Source organism: Grampus griseus (genome assembly GCF_964374135.1).
Source record: "Grampus griseus genome assembly, chromosome: 12".
Classification (NCBI taxonomy): Eukaryota; Metazoa; Chordata; class Mammalia; order Artiodactyla; family Delphinidae; genus Grampus; species Grampus griseus.
This window is the reverse complement of record NC_139006.1, coordinates 51,124,675-51,151,992: the sequence shown is the minus strand read 5'-3', so window position 1 is coordinate 51,151,992 and position 27,318 is coordinate 51,124,675. Positions and strand designations below refer to the sequence as shown.

The window sequence follows — 27,318 nt, the reverse complement described above, 5'->3', positions numbered from 1 at the left end:
ATATTGTTTCTATGGTATTTTTTATGTATCTGTGTAAAAAATAAAACAACTTCTGAGAAAATACTATAAATACTATAACCAGGTGTAACCTCTGAGAAGAGACAGACTGGAATTAGAAATGATGAATAATTAGAGACTGGCACTGAAATCAGAATTTTAAAAATTGAGTTATATTTAACATATTATATTAGTTTCAGGTGTATGACATAGTGGTTCAATATTTTTATACATTATGAAATGATCACCACAGTAAGTCTAGTTACTATCCATCATCATACAAAGTTGTTACCATATTATTGACTATATCCCCTATGGGTACCTTACATCCCTGTGACTTATTTATTTTATAACTGAAAGTTTATACCTCTTAAACCCCTACTTCAGTCATTCCTCCACCCCCCTGAAAACACCCTGTCTATTCCCTGTACCTATGAATCTGTTTCTGTTTTGTTTGTTCATTTGTTTTGGTTTTTAGATTCCATATATAAATGAAATCATTTGGTGTGTGTCTTTCTCTAACTTATTTACTCATTTCACTTAGCATAATACCCTCCAGGTCCATCCATGTTGCCACAAATGGCAAGATTTCATTCCTCTTTTTTAAGGCTGAGTAATATTCCATCACACACACACACACACACACACACACACACACACACACACACCCCACCCCTTCCTTATCCATTCCTCTATCAATGGGCACTTAGGTTGCTTCCATATCTTGGCTATTGTAAACAATGCTACAATGAACATAGAGGTACATATATCTTTATAAATTAATGTTTTCATTTCCTTTGGATCAACAGCCAAAAGAAGAAGTGCTGGGTCATATGGTATAGTTCTATTTTTAATTTTTTGAGGAACCTCCATACTACTTTAATATTTTACAAAAAGAATACATCTGTGTATTAACTGTGTAATTAGTAGTTTAGAAACTTTCACTTCTGGTCAATATGGAGTAACAGGGACCAGATTTACTCTCTTGTGTGAAAAAAACTGAAAGATCAGACAAAATACACGAAGTAATGGCACTCCAAAATATTAGATATCTGGCAACAAAGAACACTGATACCTAAAAGACAAAATGAATCACAGAGCAGGAAAAAAAGAAAAAAACAATCACTGAACTCTATGACAACGTCAAGCAGCCAAATATAACTATGGTCTGCAAAAGGATAAGAAAAAAATGCTTAAAAAGATAATGGCCAAAAAATTTCCAAATTCAATGAAAACAATAAACCTACAGATCTAAGACGTTCAATAAAACCCAAGCACAAGAAACATGAAGAAAACTATACCAACAGTAATCAAATTGTTTAAAACCACTGAAAAACATAAAATTGCAGTTGGAGGAAAAAAACCCATTACTAAGTAACAAAGAAAAATGACAGTGGGCTTCTCATCCAAAACAATGCAAGTCAGAGGAAAATGGAGCAACATTTTTGAAGTACCTAAGGGAAAACCAACAATTCTTTAGCCACCACTAATACTGTTAAAAAATGAAGGAGAAATAGATCCTTTTCAGACAGGCAAAAAGCTGAAAAAATTCCTGACCAGCAGAACTGCATTATGAGGAATGTTAAGAACATCCTGTAGGCAGCACGAAAATAATATCTGATGGAAAAAATATTTTTATTATTTAAATATATTTAGGGATAATTAACTGTTAAAGTATAAATAATATTGTGGGATTTCTGTGAAGAAGTAAAATGTACAAAAACAATACCACAAAGTAGAAGGAAATGAAAGTATACTTATGTTATCATACACAAATAGTGCAGTATTACTTGATGGTAAACTGTGGTAAATTAAAGATACATAGTATAAAATGTGAAACAACCAATAAAATAACAAAGAGTTATATCTACTAAACAAAACAAAACAAAAGAAATAAAATGGAATCATAAAAAGGAATCACTTAATCCAAAATAAGTATAATGGATCAAAGAACAGATAGATCAAATAGAAAACAAATAGCAAGACAACAGGAGTTAATCTATCATATCAATTATTACGTCAAATGCAAATGATCTAATAAGCACCCCTATTAAAATGAAAGATTATCAAGATGAGAAAAACAGCAAGACCCAATTATATGCTGTCTCCAAGAAACCCACTTGAAATAAAAGGAAACAAACAGCTTAAAGTAAAATGATGGAAAAAGATACATAATTCAAGCACTACTCAAAGGAAACCTGGAGTGGCTACACTAACATCAGAGAAAGTAGACTTCAGAGCAGAAAATATTACCAGAAGTAAAGAGTTTCATTGCATAATAAGAAACTAGTCAGTTAATCAAGAGAAAATAACCATCATAAATGTTTAGGATCTAACAACAGAACTTCAAAAATACATAAAGTACAAACTGAAGGAACTATAAGGATTAAAAGACAAGTCCACAATTATAGTTAGAGATTTCAAAATGCCATTCACGATAGAACCAAAAGAATAAAGAAGACAATACTGTCAACCAATGTAATTCGTATTTTCAGAACACTCAACCCAAAATAAACAGAATCCAAATTCTTCTCAAAAGAACATGGAAATTTACCAAGATTAAATATCAAAGGATTGAAGTCATACTGTTTTCTGAACAAAATAAACTTAAATTAGAAATCAATAACAGAAAGATATCTGAAAAACACTCAGTATATGGAAACTAATACATTTCAAAATAACCTAAGTTAAAAAATAAAATCAAAGAGAAATTAGAAAGTGCTTTTAATTGAATGAAAATGAAAACACGACGTATCAAAATTTGCAGAATGCCTCCAAAGCAATACTTAGAGGAAAACTTATAGCACTTAACACCTATATTAGAAAGAAAGATCTAGAATCAATGACCTCAGTTTTAACCTTATTAGAGACAGAAAAAGAAATGAGGACTTCCCTGGTAGTGCAGTGGTTAAGAATCTGCCTGCCAATGCAGAGGACACGGTTCAAGCCCTGGTCCAGGAGGATCCCACATGCCGCGGAGCAACTAAACCTGTGTGCCACACTACTGAGCTTGTGCTCTACAGCCTGTGAGCCACAAATACTGAGCCCACGTGCCACAACTACTGAAGCCTGTGCACCTAGAGCCTGTGCTCCGCAACAAGAGAAGCCACCACAGTGAGAAGCCAGTGCACCACAATGGAGTGTAGCTCCCGTTCGTCGCAACTAGAGAAAGCCCGTATGCAGCAACGAAGACCCAATGCAGCCAAAAGTAAATCAAAATAAATAAAATAAATAAACCGAAAGCTTGTTCTCTGAAAATATTAATAAAATCATAAACTCATTAATTTCCTGGTCAATTCCCAGAATTCTCTCCCACAAAAAAAAAAAAAAAAAAAAAAGAGGGTATGAGAGAAAAGAGACAAATTGCCAATAACAGGAATAAGAAAGGTAACATCACCAGGGATTCTTCAGGTAATAAAAGGATCAAAAGGGAATACTATGAACAACTTTATGCCAATAAATATGACAAATCAGATAAAAGGGGCAAATTTCCTGAAAGACACAAACCATCAAAGTACACCCACGCAAAATTAGATATCTTGAATGAAATAGCCCTGTATCTATTTAAAAAATTATAGGTAGTTAAAAACCTTCCCACAAAGATAACTCAAGGCCAGTTTGCTTCACTGGGAAATTCTACCAAATATTTAAAAAAGGAAATACCAATTCTTCACAAACTCTTCCAGAAAATTGCAAAGGAGGAAATATTTCTATGAGGCTAATATTACTGTGATACCAAAACCAGATGAAGCCATTACAAGGAAAGAAAACTACACAGCAATGTCTCTCACATACTATATATGAAAGTTTTAAACAAAATTTTAGCAAATTGAATCCAACAATATATAAAAATATAAGAAATCATCAACAAAATGAAAAGGCAACCTACTGAATGGGAGAAAATGTTTGCAAATCATCTTTTAAGGGGTTAATATAAAAACTATATAAAGAACACATACATCTGAATAGCAAAATATAAAATTAAAATAAATAAATAAATAAATAATAGGCAAAGACTCTAAATAGACATTTTTCCAAAGAAGACATATACATGGCCAACAGAAACATGAAAAGATGCTCAACATCACTAATCATAAGGGTAATGCAAATCAAAACCACAATGAGATATCACCTTACACCCATTAGAATGGCTATCAACAAAAAGACAAGGAATAAGTGCTGGAGAGGATATGGGGAAAAGGGAACCCTGTGCCTTGCTGGTGGAAATGTAAACTGGTGCAGCCACTATGAAAAACAGTATGGAGGTTCCTCAAAAAATTAAAACTGGAATTAACATATGATCCAGCAATTCCACTTCTGGGTATTTACCCAAAGAAAATAAAAACACTAACTTGAAAAGATATGTGTACCCCCATGTTCACTGCAGCATTATTTATGATAGCCAACATATGGAAACAACCTAAGAGTCCATCAAATGGATAAAGAAAATGGATCAATGGATAAAGAAAACGGACAGACACACACACCATGGTGGAAGAGTATTCAGCCATAAAAAACAATGAGGGCTTCCCTGGTGGCGCAGTGGTTGAGAGTCCGCCTGCCGATGCAGGGGACACAGGTTCGTGCCCCGGTCCGGGAAGGTCCCACGTGCCGCGGAGCGACTGAGTCCGTGAGCCATGGCCGCTAAGCCTGTGCGTCCGGAGCCTGTGCTCCGCAACGGGAGAGGCCACAACAGTGAGAGGCCCGCGTACCGCAAAAAAAAACCCAAAATAAAACAAACAAAAAAAACAATGAAATATTTCCATTTGTGACAACATGGATAGACCTTGTGGGCATTATGCTAAGTGAAATAAGTCAGACAAAGACAAATACTGTACGATCTCACTTATAAGCAGAATCTAAAAACAGCAACAATAAAAAAATCCACCAAGCTCATAGACATACAGAGAATGAATTGGGAGATGCCAGAAGCCAAGACTGGGGGATATATGAAATGGGTGAAGGGAGTCAAAACGTACAAACGTCCAGCTATAAATAACTAAGTCAGGGGGATGTAACATAGAGCACGGTGATTATAGTTAATATTGCACTGCGTATTTGAAAGTTGCTGAAATCTTAAAAGTCCTCAGCACAAGAAAAAAATATTTCTTGTAACTATGTATGATGATGGATGTTAGCTAGACTTATTGTGGTGCTCACTTCACAATGTATACAAATATTGAATCATTATGTTGTACACCTGAAACTAATATAATGTTATGTATGTCAGTTATACCTCAATAAAAAGAATAATTGAAAATATATATATATATATATAATATAAGCATTCAGGGTTTGGTTCCAGGAATGCAAAGTTGGTTCATCATTTGAAAAATCAATCCATGTAATTCACCATATTAATAAACTAAAATGGGAAAAACATATGATCATGTTAAGAGATAAAGAAAAAACATTTGACAAAACCTAACATCCATTCCTGATAAAAACTCTCTGCAAACTAGGAACTGCAGGGAGATTTTGCAACCTGATAAAGAAGAGCCATGAAAAAAAATCCACAGCAAGCATAACACTTAATGGACAAAACTAAATATTCTGTTGCTGAGATGAGGAATAAGGTGAGGACTTCTGATGTTACAACGTCTAGTCAACATTAACACATCCATATGGGAAAGGAAGAAGAAAAATTTTCTTTATTCACAGGCAACATAAGCATCTATGTGGAAAATCCAATATCTACAATAAAGCTATAAGAAGTAATAAGGACTTCCGGGAAGATGGCGGAAGAGTAAGACGCGGAGATCACGTTCCTCCCCACAGATACACCAGAAATACATCTACGCGTGGAACAACTCCTACAGAGCATCTACTGAACGCTGGCAGAAGACCTCAGACCTCCCAAAAGGCAAGAAACCCCCCACGTACCTGGGTAGGGCAAAAGAAAAAACTAAACAGAGACAAAAGGATAGGGACGGGTCCTGCACCAGCAGGAGAGAGCTGTGAAGGAGGAAAAGTGTCCACACACTAGGAAGCCCCTTCGCGGGTGGAGACTTCGGGAGGCGGAGTGGGGGAGCTTGGGAGCCGCGGAGGAGAGCACAGCAACAGGGGTGCGGAGGGCAAAGCGGACAGATTCCAGCGCAGAGGATCGGGCCGACCGGAACTTGCCAGCCGAGAGGCTTGTCTGCTCGCCCGCCGGGGCGGGTGGGACTGGGAGCTGAGGCTCCGGCTTTTGTCGGAGTGCCGGAGTGCCAGGAGAGGACTGAGGTTGGCGGCGTGAACACAGCCTGCGGGGCGTTGGTGCACCGCGGCTGGCCGGGAGAGAGTCCAGGGAGAAGTCTGGAACTGCCGAAGAGGCAAGAGACTTTTACGTCCCTCTTTGTTTCCTGGTGCACGAGGAGAGGGGATTAAGAACGCTGCTTGAGAGAGCTCCAGGGACGGGCGCGAGCCGCGGCTAGGGGTGCGGAGCCCAGAGACGGACGTGGCTAGGGCCGCCCAGAGCGGCTAGGGCCGCTGCTGCCGCCACCGGGAGGCCTGTGTGCGAACACAGGTCACTGGCCACGCGCCCTTCCGGGGAGCCTGTGCAGCCCGCCACTGCCGGGGTCCCGGGATCCAGGGACAACTCCCCCGGGAGAACGCACAGGCGCGCCTCAGGCTGCAACGTCTCGCCGGCCTCTGCTGCCACAGGCCCGCCCCACACTCCGTGCCCCTCCCTACCCCTGGGCCTGAGTGAGCCAGAGCCTCCGAATCAGCGGCTCCTTTAACCCCGTCCTGTCTGAGCAAAGAACAGACGCCCTCCGGCGACCTACACGCACAGGCGGGTCTAAATCCAAAGCTGAGCCCCTGGGAGCTGTGAGAACAAAGAAGAGAAAGGGAAATCTCTCCCAGCAGCCTCAGAAGCAGCGGATTAAAGCTCCACAATCAACTTGATATACCCTGCATCTGTGGAATACCTGAATAGACAACCAATCATCCCAAATTAAGGAGCCCTGTGGATGAAAGGCTCTTGGGGCTGCAGCCAGGAGTCAGTGCTGTGCCTCTGAGGTGGGAGAGCCAACTTCAGGACACTGATCCACAAGAGACCTCCCAGCTGCACATAATATCAAACAGCAAAAATTTCCGAGAGATCTCCATCTCAACGCCAGCACCCAGCTTCACTCAACGACCAGCAAGCTACAGTGCTGGACATCCTATGCCAAACAACTAGCAAGACAGGAACACAACCCCACCCATTAGCAGAGAGGCGGCCCAAAATCATAATAAGTCTACAGACACCCCAAAACACACCACCAGACGTGGACCTGCACACCAGAAAGACAAGATCTAGCCTCATCCACCAGAACACAGGCACTAGTACCCTCCACCAGGAAGCCTACACAACCCACTGAACCAACCTTAGCCACTGGGGACAGACACAAAAAACAACAGGAACTACGAACCTTCAGCCTGCAAAAAAAGGAGACCCCAAACACAGTAAGATAAGCAAAATGAAAAGACAGAAAAACACACAGCAGATGAAGGAGCAAGATAAAAACCCATCAGACCTAACAAATGAAGAGGAAATAGGCAGTCTACCTGAAAAAGAATTCAGAATAATGATAGTAAGGTTGATCCGAAATCTTGGAGATAGAATGGACAATAGAATGGACAAAATACAAGAATCAGTTAACAAGGACCTAGAAGAACTAAAGATGAAACAAGCAACGATGAACAACACAATAAATGAAATTAAAAGTACTCTAGATGGGATCAATAGCAGAATAACTGAGGCAGAAGAACGGATAAGTGACCTGGAAGATAAAATAGTGGAAATAACTACTGCAGAGCAGAATAAAGAAAAAAGAATGAAAAGAACTGAGGACAGTCTCAGAGACCTCTGGGACAACATTAAACGTACCAACATTCGAATTATAGGGGTTCCAGAAGAAGAAGAGAAAAAGAAAGGGACTGAGAAAATATTTGAAGAGATTATAGTTGAAAACTTCCCTAATATGGGAAAGGAAATAGTTAATCAAGTCCAGGAAGCACAGAGAGTCCCATACAGGATAAATCCAAGGAGAAATACGCCAAGACACATATTAATCAAACTGTCAAAAATTAAATACAAAGAAAACATATTAAAAGCAGCAAGGGAAAAACAACAAATAACACACAAGGGAATCCCCATAAGGTTAACAGCTGATCTTTCAGCAGAAACTCTGCAAGCCAGAAGGGAGTGGCAGGACATATTGAAAGTGTTGAAGGAGAAAAACCTGCAACCAAGATTACTCTACCCAGCAAGGATCTCATTCAGATTTGATGGAGAAATTAAAACCTTTAGAGACAAGCAAAAGCTGAGAGAGTTCAGCACCACCAAACCAGCTCTACAACAACTGCTAAAGGAACTTCTCTAGGCAAGAAACACAAAAGAAGGAAAAGACCTACAATAACAAACCCAAAACAATTAAGAAAATGGGAATGGGAACACACATATCGATAATTACCTTAAATGTAAATGGACTAAATGCTCCCACCAAAAGACACAGATTGGCTGAATGGATACAAAAACAAGACCCATATATTTGCTGTCTACAAGAGACCCACTTCAGATCTAGAGACACATTCAGACTGAAAGTAAGGGGATGGAAAAAGGTATTTCATGCAAATGGAAACCAAAAGAAAGCTGGAGTGGCAATTCTCATATCAGACAAAATAGACTTTAAAACAAAGACTATTAGAAGAGACAAAGAAGGACACTACATAATGATCAAGGGAGCGATCCAAGAGGAAGATATAACAATTGTAAATATTTATGCACCCAACATAGGTGCATCTCAATACATAAGGCAAATACTGACAACCATAAAAGGGGAAATCAACAGTAACACATTCATAGTAGGGGACTTTAACACCCCACTTTCACCAATGGACAGATCATCCAAAATAAAAATAAATAAGGAAACACAAGCTTTAAATGATACATTAAATGAGATGGAGTTAATTGATATTTATAGGACATTCCATCCAAAAACAACAGAATACACATTTTTCTCAAGTGCTCATGGAACAATTCTCCAGGATAGATCATATCTTGGGTCACAAATCAAGCCTTGGTAAATTTAAGAAAATTGAAATTGTATCAAGTATCTTTTCCGACCACAACGCTATGAGACTCGATATCAATCACAGGAGAAGATCTGTAAAAAATACAAACACATGGAGGCTAAACAATACACTACTTAATAACGAAGTGATCACTGAAGAAATCAAAGGGGAAATCAAAAAATACCTAGAAACAAATGACAATGGAGACACGACGACTCAAAATCTATGGGATGCAGCAAAAGCAGTTCTAAGAGGGAAGTTTATAGCAATACAATCTTACCTTAAGAAACAGGAAACATCTCGAATAAACAACCTAACCTTGCACCTAAAGCAATTAGAGAAAAAAGAACAAAAAAACCCCAAAGTTAGCAGGAGGAAAGAAATCATAAAAATCAGATCAGAAATAAATGAAAAAGAAATGAAGGAAATGATAGCAAAGATCAATAAAACTAAAAGCTGGTTTTTTGAAAGGATAAACAAAATTGATAAACCATTAGCCAGACTCATCAAGAAAAAAAGGGAGAAGACTCAAATCAATAGAATTAGAAATGAAAAAGGAGAAGTAACGACTGACACTGCAGAAATACAAAAGATCATGAGAGATTACTACAAGCAACTCTATGCCAATAAAATGGACAACCTGGAAGAAATGGACAAATTCTTAGAAAGGCACAACCTGCCAAGACTGAATCAGGAAGAAATAGAAAATATGAACAGACCAATCACAAGCACTGAAATTGAAACTGTGATTAAAAATCTTCCAACAAGCAAAAGCCCAGGACCAGATGGCTTCACAGGCGAATTCTATCAAACATTTAGAGAAGAGCTATCACCTATCCTTCTCAGACTCTTCCAAAATATAGCAGAGGGAGGAACACTCCCCAACTCATTCTACGAGGCCACCATCACCCTGATACCAAAACCAGACAAGGATGTCACAAAGAAAAAAAACTACAGGCCAATATCACTGATGAACATAGATGCAAAGATCCTCAACAAAATACTAGCAAACAGAATCCAACAGCACATTAAACGGATCATACACCATGATCAAGTGGGGTTTATTCCAGGAATGCAAGGATTCTTCAATATACGCAAATCAATCAACGTGATACACCATATTAACAAATTGAAGGAGAAAAACCATATGATCATCTCAATAGATGCAGAGAAAGCTTTTGACAAAATTCAACACCCATTTATGATAAAAACCCTGCAGAAAGTAGGCATAGAGGGAACTTTCCTCAACATAATAAAGGCCATATATGACAAACCCACAGCCAACATCGTCCTCAATGGTGAAAAACTGAAAGCATTTCCACTAAGATCAGGAACAAGACAAGGTTGCCCACTCTCACCACTCTTATTCAACATAGTTTTGGAAGTTTTAGCCACAGCAATCAGAGAAGAAAAGGAAATAAAAGGAATCCAAATCGGAAAAGAAGTAGTAAAGCTGTCACTGTTTGCAGATGACATGATACTATACATACAGAACCCTAAAGATGCTACCAGAAAACTACTAGAGCTAATCAATGAATTTGGTAAAGTAGCAGGATACAAAATTAATGCACAGAAATCTCTGGCATTCCTATACACTAATGATGAAAAATCTGAAAGTGAAATCAAGAAAACACTCCCATTTACCATTGCAACAAAAAGAATAAAATATCTAGGAATAAACCTACCTAAGGAGACAAAAGACCTGTATGCAGAAAATTATAAGACACTGATGAAAGAAATTAAAAATGATACAAATAGATGGAGAGATATACCATGTTCTTGGATTGGAAGAATCAACATTGTGAAAATGACTCTACTACCCAAAGCAATCTACAGATTCAATGCAATCCCTATGAAACTACCACTGGCATTTTTCACAGAACTAGAACAAAAAATCTCACAATTTGTATGGAAACACAAAAGACCCCGAATAGCCAAAGCAATTTTGAGAACGAAAAATGGAGCTGGAGGAATCAGGCTTCCTGACTTCAGACTATACTACAAAGCTACAGTAATCAAGACAGTATGGTACTGGCACAAAAACAGAAATATAGATCAATGGAACAGGATAGAAAGCCCAGAGATAAACCCACGCACATATGGTCACCTTATCTTTGACAAAGGAGGCAGAAATGTACAGTGGAGAAAGGACAGCCTATTCAATAAGTGGTGCTGGGAAAACTGGACAGCTACATGTAAAAGTATGAGATTAGATCACTCCCTAACACCATACACAAAAATAAGCTCAAAATGGATTAAAGACCTAAATGTAAGGCCAGAAACTATCAAACTCTTAGAGGAAAACATAGGCAGAACACTCTATGACATAAATCACAGCAAGATCCTTTTTGACCCACCTCCTAGAGAAATGGAAATAAAAACAAAAGTAAACAAATGGGACCTAATGAAACTTAAAAGCTTTTGCGCAGCAAAGGAAACCATAAAGAAGACCAAAAGACAACCCTCAGAATGGGAGAAAATATTTGCAAATGAAGCAACTGACAAAGGATTAATCTCCAAAATTTATAAGCAGCTCATGCAGCTTAATAACAAAAGAACAAATAACCCAATCCAAAAATGGGCAGAAGACCTAAATAGACATTTCTCCAAAGAAGATATACAGAGTGCCAACAAACACATGAAAGAATGCTCAACATCACTAATCATTAGAGAAATGCAAATCAAAACTACAATGAGATATCATCTCACACCAGTCAGAATGGCCATCATCAAAAAATCTAGAAACAATAAATGCTGGAGAGGGTGTGGAGAAAAGGGAACCCTCTTACACTGTTGGTGGGAATGTAAATTGATACAGCCACTGTGGAGAACAGTATGGAGGTTCCTTAAAAAGCTACAAATAGAACTACCATATGACCCAGCAATCCCACTACTGGGCATATACCCTGAGAAAACCATAATTCAAAAAGAGTCATGTACCAAAATGTTCATTGCAGCTCTATTTACAATAGCCCAGAGATGGAAACAACCTAAGTGTCCATCATCGGATGAATGGATAAAGAAGATGTGGCACATATATACAATGGAATATTACTCAGCCATAAAAAGAGACGAAATTGAGCTATTTGTAATGAGGTGGATAGACCTAGAGTCTGTCATACAGAGTGAAGTAAGTCAGAAAGAGAGAGACAAATACCGTATGCTAACACATATATATGGAATTTAAGAAAAAAAAAAAAAGTCATGAAAAACCTAGGGGTGAAACAGGAATAAAGACACAGACTTACTAGAGAATGGACTTGAGGCTATGGGGAGGGGGAAGGGTAAACGGTGACAAAGCAATAAAGAGGCATGGACATGTATACACTACCAAACGTAAGGTAGATAGCTAGTGGGAAGCAGCCGCATAGCACAGGGAGATCAGCTCGGTGCTGTGTGACCGCCTGGAGGGGTGGGATAGGGAGGGTGGGAGGGAGGGTGACGCAAGCGGGAAGAGATATGGGAACATATGTATATATATAACTGATTCATTTTGTTGTGAAGCTGAAACTAACATACCATTGTAAAGCAATTATGCTCCAATAAAGATGTTTAAAAAAAAAAAAAAAGTAATAAGTTTAGAAAGTTGCAGGATAAAAGACTGATTACAAAAAGCAACTGCATTTCCTTACGTGAGCAATGACAATCTGACATAAAATATATGAAATAAGGATAAATCTGACAAAATATGTGTAAGACCTGACACTGAAAAGTACAAAATATTCCTGATAATATTAAGATGTTAACACTGGGGAAAATTGGGTAGGAGGTATAATGGTATTCTAGGTACTATCTCTGCAACTTTCGTTAATATAAAATTATTCCAAGATAAAAGGCTTACTAAAAAAAAAACAAACAAAACCCTGAGAGAAATTAAAGATCTAAATAAATGAGAGGCATACTGCATTCATGAGTCAAGACTCAATATTGTTAAAATTCTTCCACAATTAATCTATAGATTCAATGCAATCCCCATCAAAATTCCAGCACATACTTTTGTAGAAACTGTCAAGCTGATTATAAAATTCATGTGGAAAAGTAAAGAACCTAGAATAGCCAAAATACATTTGAAAAGTGAGAAGAGAGTTAGAAGACAATTACTTCCTGGTTTCAAGACACAGTATAAAAAGTTATAGTTGTTAAAGAGACTGTGGCACTGGCATCAAAACAGGAAAGAAAAAAAAAAAGATGAGTAGGACAAAATAAAGTCTAGAAATAGACCCAAACATATATGGACAGCTAATTTTGACAAAGATGCAAAAGGTACGAGGTGAAGGGATAGTCTTTTCAACAAATAATGATGGAACAACTGGATATCCACATGCAAAAAAAATCAACTGTAATATATACTTCATACAACAGGAAGAATTAATAAAAGATGTATCATAGGTCTAAACATAAAACTTAAAATCTATAAAACTCCTAGAACAAAATGCGGCAGAAGAACTTGAGTCAGGCAAAGATTTCTTTCTTTCCTTTTTCTTTTATGGCCACTCTGCACAGCATGCGGGATCTTAGTTCCCTGACCAGGGATCAAACCTGCGCCCCCTGCAGTGGGAGTGTGAAATCTTAACCACTGGACCACCAGGAAGTCCCAGGCAAAGATTTCTTAGATACTACATTAGAAGCACAAACCCAATACAGAAAAAAATTGATAAATTAGACTTCACCAAAACATACAACTTCTGCTCTTTGAAAAACATTGTTAAGAAAATGAAGGAAATGTCACTGGGGAAAACTACCTACATAGCATATATCTGATAAAGTAGTATCCAGTGTATATAAAGAGCTTTTCAAAATTCGGTAATAAGAAAATAATACAATAAAGAACTGGGCAAAAGATTTGACCAGATACTTCATCAAAGAAGACATACAGTTGGAAAATTAGCACATGAAAAGCTGTTCAACATCATTAATCATTACGGAAATGCAAATTACAGGCACAATGAGATATTACAAAACTATCAGAATGGCTAATGTTAAAAAGATTGACAATACCACGCACTGGTGAGGGCGTGGAGCAACTGGAACTCTCATATATTGCTAGTGGGATTGTAAAATGGTACAGCCACTTTGGAAAATAGTTTGTCAATTTCTTAAAAATTTACATATACATCTACCATATACCCAGCAATTCCACTCATATGTATTTACTCAAGAGAAATGAAAGCATATATCCATGCAAAGACTTGTATACAAATATTCATAACTGCTTTATTAATAAAAGCCAAAAACTGGAAATCACCCAAATGTCCATTAATAAGTGTATGGATCAACAAATTGTAGTATATCTGTAAAAGGGAAGACTATGCAGAAAAAAAATGAGCATCTGATACATGGAACAACATGGATGAATCTCAAATTATTATGCTAAATGAAAAAAGCCAGATGAAAAAGAGTGCATACTATGTGACTCCATTCATACAAAAATTTAGAAAATGTAAACTACTCTATCATGATAAAAAGCAGATTAGTGGTTTACTAGGGATGGGGCAGAGGAAATTTGGGGGGCTGATGGTATGTTCACTATCTTGATATGCAGTGATGATTTCACAGGTATAAACATATGTCAAAATTTATCAAATTGTTCACTTTCAACATGCAGTTGACAGCATGCTAATGACACCTAAATAAAGCAGCTAAAAATGTTAGTTCAAAAAAGAAATGCACATACTTGCTACAAGTGAGCCAACTTGAAAAGGAGAAAATAATTATGTGATTGACAGTACCCTAAGACACAAATTAGCTGCTCAGTAGAAGCACAGTTATTCTTGCTACTTAGCCCTATTCTTTCCAAAGGTCCTTGTATTAACAAAAGGAAGTACCACCCTCTCAGTACCACCCTCACAAAGAGGACAACAAACAAGGGGGTGGGGCAGAAGGAGCACAACAATTATTTCCTAGGATGTCCCTCAATACAGGCCAGTAGCAAGAAACCACAGCAAGAGCAGGGACAAAAAACAAACATACCAAAAAACCCCCAAAACAAAACAACCCCATAGGGGCCCATCCAGGTGGGCAGCTCTCATCATCATGCTTAAAACAGATAAATAAATTAATTTTCTTGGTGTTTTAATAAATAAATTTTAGGAAACTTAGGGGAATGTGTAGGTCTCAGACCTATCACACAATCCTCCACAGTATATAAATACTGAATAGCAAGTTCAAGATCATTCTCCCAGGCAGATGTCTGAGATGCACTATTCCGCAGTGTCACGTGCTGGTGGCTCACTGAGCTGGCCACCATCCTGCCTCACCGTGGCAAGGGCCAAGGGACTCTACTCACTTAGGTCAGCACCCACAGTGTCCTCAAGAGATGGTCAGATGGCATACATGGTGCGGGGTTTCACCTTCTCATTCCCCTCTGTCTCCTGGACTCCCATTACTAAAAATTTATGCTACCACATTTTTAGCTCTCATTTTAAGATACCTGATTAAATAGTTTCTGAGTAGGGGCATAAATTGGCTCAAACCAAGTATTTAAGAACAAAAATGTGCAGCTGAAACAGATTTAAAAGGCAACTGCAAGCTTCTGATGGGACAGAATGGAAAAGAGACTGAGAAAGCAAGATTCAGAAAAATCAGGCACCTGTGGCCTTTCATGTCAAATTCTGCCTCCATCACTACTAAGCTTGCAGGAACCTGATGACTCAAATAACCTGTGACCAAGTAGAATAAAAAAGTAAAATGCCCTACCTTACAAGCTGAGGCAAGCAGTGTCTTTGAATTGCTACAAGCAACACAAAATATTTCATAACCATGTCCGTATCTAAAATTTAAAAAGAGAAAATGGATGACCCCTGTAAGTAGGTAATTAGTAAATGTACCTATTCTTGTGCTGCAAAATTTTTAAATGAGAGAAGAAATCAATCTCTCCAGCTAGCACACAGTTCTTTTAAGAAACATTGTACTTTTGTCTGGTAAATATTTGGGGTAAAAGTAGAGACTGGAGAAAAATGCCAACTTCCTAGTAGTAATACAACTTATTCAAACAACTAGATTAAAATACAAGTTTTCACCGCCAGCCAGCCACTACCATAAATAACAAACCATAGAAAGGTCCTGATAGGGAAACACTGTAGGAAAAAAAAGACCAAGAGAATAACAAAACTTAAAATTTTTTTTAAAAAGGAAAAAAAATAGTGTTATGACTCTCTACTTTAAAAATCACGACCAATAAATCTAGTAAATATAATACACAGCAATATAAATATCTATGTGAAGTTTGATTTTCACCCCTTATGAAGGCCATCAAGAGATGTTTACAGCAGGAGGGAAAATGTAGGTAAGAGGAAAGCAAAGGAGAAAATCAAATTGGTTAGGAAGGGGGCATCACAAGTTACGATCGAATCAGACTAAAGAGCTAAGTACAATTTAACTTACAGTTTTTGAACTTCAGGCCACAAAGTATTTTGCAGAAGATGATCCTCAGTGGGAGGTTCTACAATAAATTTATAGCATTGCAATTAATTTTTCCACTTTCATGCAGATAAACAAGTGAATTCTGCAGCACTTATTTAGGTCAGTGGTGACAGACCCCATACTATGTGTACTGTACTAATGATTCTAGCGAACCATCTTTTTGCCTTTTCTTACCAGTAAGTATGGAGGGTTGAAAGGCCACCTGGTGATATTCGAAACCAGTACTAGTTAACAGCTCCTCTTCATCAGAAGGCTGAGAAGCTATATCTCCTAGTTTAAAACAAACATCAACATCATGAATGTAGTCACCAACTTTATGTCTCCTGGACATGTCCCAATATTAAGGCCACTAGTTAGAAAATAGTGGTACCTGAAGGCAGTGTAATTCAACGCTGTATCCGCGTGATGGCAAAGCCAAGGGTATTTCCACTACTCTGGTATTTTCCAAATGCGCTCCTTAGAGCACTGGTCAATTCCATAGATTCCTTCCTTTTCCTTTGACCTAATGCTTCCCAAACTTTTTAAACTGTGGAACACATTTTTCAAGCTATCCACATTAGCATCTGTGGTTGTGAGTGCTCCATGAAATACTCTTTGTAAAACCAGCACCTATTTCAGGGTCTGCATGTGTACACAGAGTAGTTACCATGAAATAGCTGATAGAAGAGAGATGCATGTACTGTGATTTTTAAAAATAATAAATCACCTGTAATGAACATTAGGTACATAATATACAAATGTGTAACTAGGTTTTAAGCACCACTATAGGTTCAGTAATTTTGGAGATGAAAGCCTTACCCTGAAAGACAGCTTTATTTGATAATCCCAAAGCAGGGATGGTAGCTCCTTCTGGAAGATCACCATCTTGCTGGAATAAAAAGTATGATACGTGTTTTAAATGCTAAAAGTTACTGTCACCTCAGTCACTATTAAAAAATGTTATGCTCACAAATGCTGAGAAGCAGTGTAAAGACCATTTTACCATTCTGTGTAGATATCTGCCCACACTTCCATTTCCTGCACTGAGAGATGCAATACTAAGCAATCACTCTCCAGCAGAGAGGCTCCAGCTAATCCCCAGCCCCGACCCAATCCATAAAGTCGGGCATCCTCTCATCCACAAGCTCATCGAACCCTGACAGCTCAATGGGTGTCAGGGTGTGACAAGGAAAGCACTGTGCTGGCTTCTAGCAAAGAATGGGCTGAGAATGGAAGGCCTGGAGCTTTATTTCCAAGAGTCTCACAGGCACATCCCTGGTGATGCTCATATAAACACACGTTTCCCAGGAAGGCACATAGCATTTTCATTAAACATATTTAAAATTTTGAATACTTTAAAACCTTGTAACAGAGTGCCCTTTGAAGTGGCAATAATCTGCTTATATCCTACAATATCAATTAAATTATTACATATGAAACAAATGCTAACCATCAAAATTGGCACATGTCCATAAGCTAAGAGCATTTCTTACAATTTAAATTTTAATACAGGGGCTGGAACTGAACACAAACATGAGCTATGGGAATTTAAACCATCACCAAGAATAGGTACCTGAAATGCAGGATGCTTTATTTTAGAAAACAAGAAAAATAAAACACCATGGAAAAGAGCAATAAGAGGCATTCCTATATATCCCAACATTTAGTATGGGAACAAACCCAAAAAGCAGCAAGAGGCTTTCCAGTCTACAGGATTCCTGTATCTTAGGACACAGAATTGAATATACACCTGGGACTAGCCTCTTATGGAATCCTAAAACCACATTTCAATCCCTAGAATTGTCAGATCCTCAAACCAACTTGCCCTCCACCACCATATGCTCAGCACGGTATAATAACCAGTCGAGGCCTCCCTTTTGATCTTGTTCCACTGTCCATTAGCATTAGAAACAGCATAACAGAATCTTTCATCTCCTTTACCTAATCAAGAGAGCCTGTGGCCTGAAGCGCCCATGATACACTCCAAGAAACATAGTTGGACATTTCTTTTAAAATGACTCTTACTTTCTTCTCCAGTCTTACCCAGACTGGTGCTAGTGTCCCTGCCTTCAAAGTCTCTGGGCTCAAAGGTATCCTGCTCCCACATAACTCTTCGCCCCAAAGTGCTTTTCATCACTTTCTTTGTTTAGGGACCTCCGCTGGTACCAGAGTCTGAACTATGCCTGCCTCCCAAGATCCTCCACCATTTGACTTTGCCCCAGCCCCTCCATTTCCCTCTATATACTCTTCATTCAAGCAGCTCTGGCCACCCCACTGCTCTCTGTCCTTCCATCTGCCTATCAAAACTGTACTCATCCTTTTCAAGATCAGAAGCAAATTCATGACCCAACTCTAAGTACTGCAACGGACTGTATGACGTGCACTTCTGTGTAACACAACTACCTTCCTACTTACTTTCCCTTCCTTCATAACTGGTTACTTTATAATGTTTATAACCTATGTATTTTTGTAAGTGCTCAAATCTTTTGTAGAAAGGGGGTATAAACAAACATTAATAAAAACTTACCCTTTCAAAACTCAAATGAAGCCCCATTTTCTCATTACTCTACTACAGCGACCACTTCCTCCTATGAAAATTACTTTAGTCACAAGATTTAGCAATTAACTGGTTTCATCTAATAATTACAGGTACATTAGTTCCATTGTCCACTACCCCTAATCTACATCTAGATGGTAATCTCCTTGAAAATATGACCCATCTATTATGCTTTGTTTTATCGTAGTTACCAAGCACAGTGAAGACGCACAGTATTCGTGCCTTAATTTAACATTTTAATTCTTTACAGTCTCTTGGGCTTAACTGTTACAAAATTTCTTATATTAATATTTAAATTACTGCCTGCCACAGTGCACACAAAAGTTTGTCAAGCCAATAATAAAATGATTTGACTTTCTTTCTACCCATATACTCCATTTACAGCCTTAAGTGAAACTTTCTAAAATTTTCTTTCTTTTTTTTTTTTTTTTCCGGTACGCAGGCCTCTCCCGTTGCAGAGCACAGGCTCCGGACGCGCAGGCTCAGCAGCCATGGCTCACGGGCCCAGCTGCTCCGCGGCATGTGGGATCTTCCCGGACCAGGACATGATCCCGTGTCCCCTGCATCGGCAGGCGGACTCTCAACCACTGCACCACCAGGGAAGCCCTAAAATTTTATATGAAGGGTTAACTAGATCTAGTTAAAACATTTAGAGGAATACTCACATTACAAAGTACGTGATTCAGTGACTGGCCCGTAATGGCACAAAAATTTTCCACAAAAATTCGAGGTGCAGAAAATACTCGAAGAACTTTTTCATCCGCTCCAGATACAAACTGAAACCTACTGATCATTGCCAAACATTTCAGGTCATATCCATGTATCTGAGGCCTTGCAATTTCATGCCAGGTCACCTGGGTATCAAAATAAGATAAACAAAAATGATCACACGTTTCAAAAACTGAATTCTTTTCAACAAGCAAAATACCAGACATAAAATCATTCATTATGCCATGGAAATGTGACCATGGGGCAGATTCATCCAAGTTGTTCTGTTTATCAACAGATCAATACTTTTTATTGCTGAGTAGTATTCCCTTGTACAGCTATACCACAACTTGTTGATCTATTCACCTACTTACAGACATTTGGGTTGTTTTCCAGTTTTTGTCTTACTAGAAAAAGTCACAAATTTTCGTGTATTAAGTCTTTGCATGAATATATTTCTCTTGGGTAAATATTACCTATGGGTATAATAACTGGATGATGTGGATGTATATTTAAATTTTTAAGAAACTGCCAAATGATGTCCCAAAGTGGCTGTCCAGTTTAGAATCCCACCAGCAGTGTATGAGAGATCCAGCTGCCCACACCCTCCCTCATCAACACTAGTGCAGTCAGCCTTTCAACTGTAATCATTCTAATAGGGGTGCCATGGTATCTCATTGTAGCTTTAATGTGCATTTCCCTAATGACTAATGGTATTGAGAATCTTTTCCTGTTCTTATTTTCCATCCATACATCTTCTTTGGATAAACATCTTTTGCCCCTTTTTAAAAAATGGATTGTTTTCTTATTACTGAGTTCCAAAAAATTCTTTATATACTCTAGATAAAAATCTTTATCAGGTATGTGTTTTATAAATACTTTCTCCCAGTTTGTGACTTCTCATTCTCCTGACAATGTCTTTCAAAGAGCAGAATTTCACATTTTGGTAAAGTCTGATTTATTGATTTTTTTTTAAAGGATCATGAATAAACAACAACTGAGTTATACTGATAACAAATTACCAAGAGCCACAGAAAACCACTCCAAAATTATTTGCCTTGTTTTTTACTTGACTATAGTGTTGTTCCCAATGTCCTCAACTCTACCAATTTTAATCTACCACATGCTGCTGAAGCAGAAATGTCAGTGGCCAATTTCATTAGCTTCATAGACTGACCCAGAGTCAGTTCCATGAATTTTTATCAGAAACTGAAGCTGACTATAGTTTCTCTGAGTATACAGTTCAATGGTTTATCAGTGGTAAAGTTTTATTGCGGTTTTTTAAAGCTCAGGGCCAAGCCTGAAAAGATCCTTGAACAAAAACTGGCCTCGACCACTATTATTTAACACTATATGATGTTAGAAATTAGCTTTTACTTCAGACTTGATAGTGTTTCTTTCTTTTTTTGGCTGCGCCACGCGGTCTGTGGAATCCTAGTTCCTTGACCAGGGACCGAACCCAAACCCGAGCCCTCGGCAGTGAAAATACAGAGTCTCAGCCATTGGACCATCAGGGAATTCCCTTGTCAGTGTTTCCTAATGAGTTAAATCTAAAATTACAAGGTATCATGAGAACTTTTATGTGGAACTGAAGTAAACACATTTTGACAGCTAACATTTTAATTGTTTGAATTATAAAGAATATGTGAATGCTTAAGTTTCCTTTAACTGAAATACAGTTGAAATAAAATGTAGTGTTATGTTAGTTTCAGGTGTGTAACATAGTGACTCGACATTTAAATACATTACAAAATCGTCAACCATGGTAAGTCTAGTAACCACCTGTCCCCATACAAAGTTATTACAGCATTATTCACCATATTCCTTATGCTGTATATCACACTCTTGTGACTTATTTATAACTGGAAGTTTGTGCCTCTTAATCCCTTCACCTATTTCACCTGGCTTCAAACCTCTGGCAAACACCCGTTTTTTTTCTTTGCATCTATAAGTCTGTTTTCACTTTGTTTGTTTGTTTTGTTTTTTAGACTCCACATATTAGATCATAAGGTATTTGTCTTTCTCTATCTGACTTATTTCACTCAGCACAATATCCTCCAGATCCATGTTGTGATAAATGGCAAGACTTCATTTTTTTTTCCATTTTTAAAAATTTTTTATTTTTTAATTTTATTGAAGTAGTTGATCTACAATGTTGTATTAATTTCTGCTGTACAGCAAAGTGACTCAGTTGTGCATATATTTCAGACTTCATTTTTTTAATAGCTGAGTAATATTCCATTGCCTATATACCACATCTTCTTCATCTACTCATCAATGGACACTTAGCTGCTTCCATATCTTGGCTATTATAAATAACGCTTCAATAAACAAAGAGGTGAATACATTTTTTCTAATTAGTGTTTTTGTTTTCTTCAAGTAAATACCCAGAAGTGAGACTGCTAGATCATGGGGTGGTTCTATTTTTAATATTCTGAGAAACCTCAACACCATTTTCCACAGTGGCTGCACCAAACTTACATTCCCACCAACAGTGCAGGAGGACTCCTCTTCTCCACCTCCTGGCCAACAGTCATTATTTGTTATCTATTTGATGATGGCCATTCTGACAGGTGTGAGGTGGTAACTCATTGTGGTTTTGATTTGCATTTCCCTGATGATTAGTGATGCTGAGCATCTTTTCATGGGTCTGTTGGCCATCTGTATGTCTTCTTTGGAATGCTTCAGTTTTTAAGAAAATACGAAACCGTTTTCCAGACTGGCTATACCATTTTGCATTCCCATTAGCAATGTAAGAAAGATCCGGTCACTCGGCATCCTTACAACCACTTGCTATTGTCAGTATTTTATACCTTAGCCATTCTAGAGGGTGTGTAGTGGCATCTCATCATGGATTTAATCTGCATTTCCCTAATGGCTAATGTTGCTGTTCCACTTTTCATGTGCTCATGGATGTTTTGTAAAGTGGATCAGTCAAGTAGGAAGACATTTTACCTGTGATTGGTCTTTTCTCTTCCATGGAGCAAAAAGTCGAGTTGTCTGGTCGTTACCAACAGTAATGATAAATTCTCCTTCTGGATCCCATGTTAGGTCTTGGACACCATCAAAGTGTCCTGAAATAACAATCTCTGGAGTCCACTCTCTCTGCAATGAAAGTGCTCATGACACATCAAAATGATCAAAGACCACCACTCAAAATTAAACCTGATAATGCCTTCATTCCTCAGGTCTGATATGGGAAAGACCTTAGCCCCCAAGCAAGGTGAAGAGCTAAGTAAACAAGATGGGAACTTAAAGTAATAGGATCTGTTTTCCAGTCAAGTATCAATATATTAGAACTTAAACATTCAAGCATGCGTTGTGTCCTTCAAAGCAGTAACCTTGGGAAAGTCCCCTCCATTCATCATTTATGACTGCCTCCTAGAACACTGCCTAACCTCTTTGTGCCTCAATTAACCCTTCTGTAAAAGAGCTACCTAGATCATACGTTTGTTACAAGAATTAGATGAATCTATATTTGTACAAGGCTGGCCCATACTAGATACTATGTGAGTATTTACCTGTCAAACTAAATAGTAGAGCACTGTGTAATGTGAGTCTGTAGATTCTGTGTGCCTGACCAACTTTCTTTATTAAGTGAAAAGAGCTGTAGGTGTAGAGGACAGAGGTTAAATCAAACATAGTTAGTCCACCTCCTGAGGGAACCTGCATCAGCAACCACATAAACAAACAGTGAAATGAAATACAGAAAATGTCATATGCCTGGTCCACAGAGCATCTTTTTCAACAACTCAAGTGGTGGTAAAACTTGAACTTTAGAGGAAAATTATATTTGTATAAATAGCTAAAAGGTCATTCAAAGCCAAGTCTGATTAATATGGTCAGCTAAGCTATATTATTTTCTGGTCAAAAACATAAATAGGCTGGAACAAAGAAATGCTGTTAATTTCTTCTGTGACATAAAAATTGATTCTAAAGTTAGCACTAATGGGAGGTTCCAAAAAGTTCTGAACAAAGTGCAGCACTTTTGACTATGGGTACAGTCCTAAAGGGCAGTGTTTGTTTTTAGAAATCACCCCTGATTACAATAAATTTCCACTCTGGTGTGGGATGCTGACAATGGAGGAGGCTGTGCATGTGTGGGGGGAAGGGGAAAATGGGAACTCTGCATTTTCTGCTCAGTTTTTCTGTAAACCTAAAATTTCTCTAAAAAATAAAGTCTAGGGACTTCCCTGGCGGTCCAGTGGTTAAGACTTCACCTTCCAATGCAGGGAGTGCGGGTTTGATCTTCGGTCGGGGAGCTAAGATCCCACACGCCTCTCAGCCAAAAAACCAAACCATAAAACAGAAGCAATATTGTAACAAATTCAATGAAAGACTTTAAAATCGGTCCTCATCAAAAAGCAAAAAAAAATATTTAAAATAAACAAAAGTCTATAAAAAATCACCCTAAATACTTGGTAAATAGCTATTATAAATATGAAGTCAAGTTACAAGCAAAAGTACAGTGAAATTCTGTCCTCTGGTTTGAGTTTCTCCCTACTTAACTGATGCTTTTTTCTATGAAGGCCCTCTGAAGACCAGCTGAAATACAGCTCAAAGGAGCTCTGAACAAAATTAAGGGACTTCCCTGGTGGTGCAGTGGTTGAGAATCCGCCTGCCAATGCAGAGGACACAGGTTCGAACCCTGGTCCAGGAAGATCCCACATGCCACGGAGCAACTAAGCCCGTGCACCACAACTATTGAGCCTGCGCTCTAGAGCCCGCAAGCCACAACTACCAAAGCCCGCGCTCTAGGGCCCATGCTCTGCAACAAGAGAAGCCACCACAGTGAGAAGGCCTGCACACCACAATGAAGAGTAGCCCCCGCGAGCCACAACTAGAGAAAGCCCGCACGCAGCTACGAAGACCCAACACAGCCAAAAATAAAGTAAAAAAAAAGAACAAAATTACATTTATCCTAAAAAATATCTTATTTACAAGTGTCATAGCCAATGGTTCCCTGGTTCATTTAACAGTAAAAACAGTCTTAAAGATCAACTCCAAATCGAAGATACAAGGGAAAAGTAAATCACTCCCTATACTGAGAATTCAAATCCTCCTACCTGACACAACTATTACAAAGCCCACAAAATAAAGGTCATGCAAATCCATGAATTTGTACTTAAGTACCACACACTAACCAATTGCGCCACTGGGGCTCCATGAATTTTTACTTTGTAAGGGGAGCCATTAGATGCACATTCAAAATCTGCTAACTCACATTTTGCTCTATGTTCTGACTTCTTTGATTTATTTATTTAAAATATATAGTACCCAGTATGTACCAGGCCCTACTTCTCATACTATACCAATATTAATTCATTTTAGTATAATAAAAATTCTCTGAGTAGGTGCTATTACTGTCCACATTTTACTGATGAGGAACCTGAGACAAAAGTTCAGTAATGACCTCAAAAACACAGCTAGTAAGTGCTAGGGCCAAGATCCGTGTGCTCCTACCCACTTTTCCTGCTATCTCATTTCCCCAAACCCAAAAAAGCAGATCAGAAGCAAATTAGAAAGAAGAGATTGGAATAATGCTGAGAGGCAGCTAAATGATTAGAGGAAGATTATCCCTCTCTGAGAAGAGACTAAAAACTATAAGATCTAGAACAGCCCAATATTCGGAGGACTATTTAGAATTACACATATCAAGAGCCCCTGAGAGAATTAATATATTCTGTCATAAAATAACAGGTGCTTCTAATGCCCTTGTGTCAGTCATTCATTCAATAATTATCAATGGAGTACCTAGCTATCCAACAGGAAAATAATCAAATTATGTTATTTTTAGGAAGACAAAGAGGGACTTCCCTGGTGGCGCAGTGGTTAAGAATCTACCTGCCAATGCAGGGGACATGGGTTCGAGCCCTGGTCCGGGAAGATCCCACATGCCACGGAGCAACTAAGCACGTGCACCACAACTACTGAGCCTGCACTCTAGAGCCCGTGAGCCACAACTACTGAGCCCGTGAGCCACAACTACTGAAGCCTGCGTGCCTAGAGCCCGTACTCCACAACAAGAGAAGCCACCGCAATGAGAAGCCCGTGCACCACAACGAAGAGTAGCCCCCACTCGCAGCAACTAGAGAAAGCCTGTGCACAGCAACGAAGATCCAACACAACCAAAAATAAATTAATTAATTAAAAAAGAAAAAAGAAAATTAATTTTAAAAAAGACAAAGAAATTATACATTTTAGGAAAAACTCCTACCACAAAATGTATATAGCTTTAATGGAGAGCTTAAAATTTATACAGCTTAAACTTCCCTTACGTAAGTTTACCTACCTGCAAATTTCAGTATCTCAACAATGCTGGACAACTGAATTTTATTCTTAGAAAAGCATGAGTTTCTTAACTAATATAACTACAGAATAAATTTACATAAAGAAGTGATGTCACCTGAACTTAAATGCCTCTACTATGCTTCTGTAGAGTGTTATACGTAAAACAACACTGTTTTCCTAGGTTTCACGTAGGATTCACTTTATCTAATCAGAAATGATTTAAAAGCACTTTTCTTACTGGGTTAGTGGCATTCTGTTTCCAAAGGTGCAGTGCCCCGTGGAAAGCATGAGCAATGATCATGGAGCCATCTTCACTGAACTGGCAATCATAAAATCCCAGGGTATTGCCACCTACTTCTCCTACTCGAACCTATTCAACAATAGACGAAAAACAATTCAGAACCAATTTCTCACAACAGAAATCACTCATTCCAGAGATTATGTTCTCACTTATTTAACGTACACAGAGAGCAAATATTTGCAGCTCTAGGAATACAGACTTGGGATTTATTGTCTAATAAACCCAGTTTTCTGTTCCTTAAGTATTCACATTTTACCTGTTCCAGCCAAACGCCTGACTCTTCATCTGGAGCCCAAAGAATCATGGTTTTATCCATTGAGGCAGACAACAATCTCACTGGCTGTTGCAGAACACCATCTAAAGAAAAAAAAAAAAAACTAATGCCTTTAGGTGATCAACAAGCATCCTGTTTGTAGATTACCAGAAAAACACAACATGGGTACTATAAGAACATTCACTGTTGCACTGCAATAGCAAAACATTGGAAACAACACAAAAGTCTATCAGTAGAAGACCAGATAAACAAATTGTGGTAATATTTAGACAATGAAATGTTATACTGCAATAAAAATAAGTAAATTAGAGTTACATGAATCCAAACCATGTTAAGCTAAAAAGGTCGTATGAGGACAAAGGCATATTGATATCAAGTTTTAATAGCTGTAAAACAATAGTTTATGGTTACACAAATGTGCAGTAAAAGTATAAAAATATGCATGGGAATAATATACACTGAATTCAGCCTCAAGGGAAGGATGAAGGGGAAAAGGTTCAGGAAAAACTATACAGGGATTCCCCAGTTTCTATAATATTTAATTTATCTTTTTTTAACTGCAGCAAATATAGCATAATATAATAAAAGCTGGATGGTGTTACCTGAGCATTAATTATTGCTATTCTCTATTGTTGTCTTGGGGAAGGGGCTGGGGGAAGAACATGAGGCTGCTGCCGTGCGCACCTCTACACCCCAGCATCAGTCGTCACTCCATAAACAGAAGTTAAGGGCAAAAGAAAGAGTGGGAAG

At 38.2% G+C, this 27,318-nt stretch overlaps 1 protein-coding gene across 1 annotated transcript in view; it reads right to left on the bottom strand.

The window, feature by feature from the left end:
• Positions 1–27,318, bottom strand: part of ELP2 (elongator acetyltransferase complex subunit 2) — a 50,771-nt gene that overhangs the window by 7,704 nt on the left and 15,749 nt on the right. Inside the window, exons 10-17 of the mRNA XM_082667731.1 lie at positions 26,551–26,651; positions 26,232–26,363; positions 22,658–22,807; positions 19,660–19,848; positions 17,257–17,326; positions 16,633–16,728; positions 16,420–16,477; positions 15,733–15,805 (exon numbers count right to left, since the gene is read on the bottom strand). Coding sequence (XP_082523857.1) covers positions 15,733–15,805; positions 16,420–16,477; positions 16,633–16,728; positions 17,257–17,326; positions 19,660–19,848; positions 22,658–22,807; positions 26,232–26,363; positions 26,551–26,651 — 869 coding nt within the window. The remainder of the gene's footprint in view (positions 1–15,732; positions 15,806–16,419; positions 16,478–16,632; positions 16,729–17,256; positions 17,327–19,659; positions 19,849–22,657; positions 22,808–26,231; positions 26,364–26,550; positions 26,652–27,318) is intronic.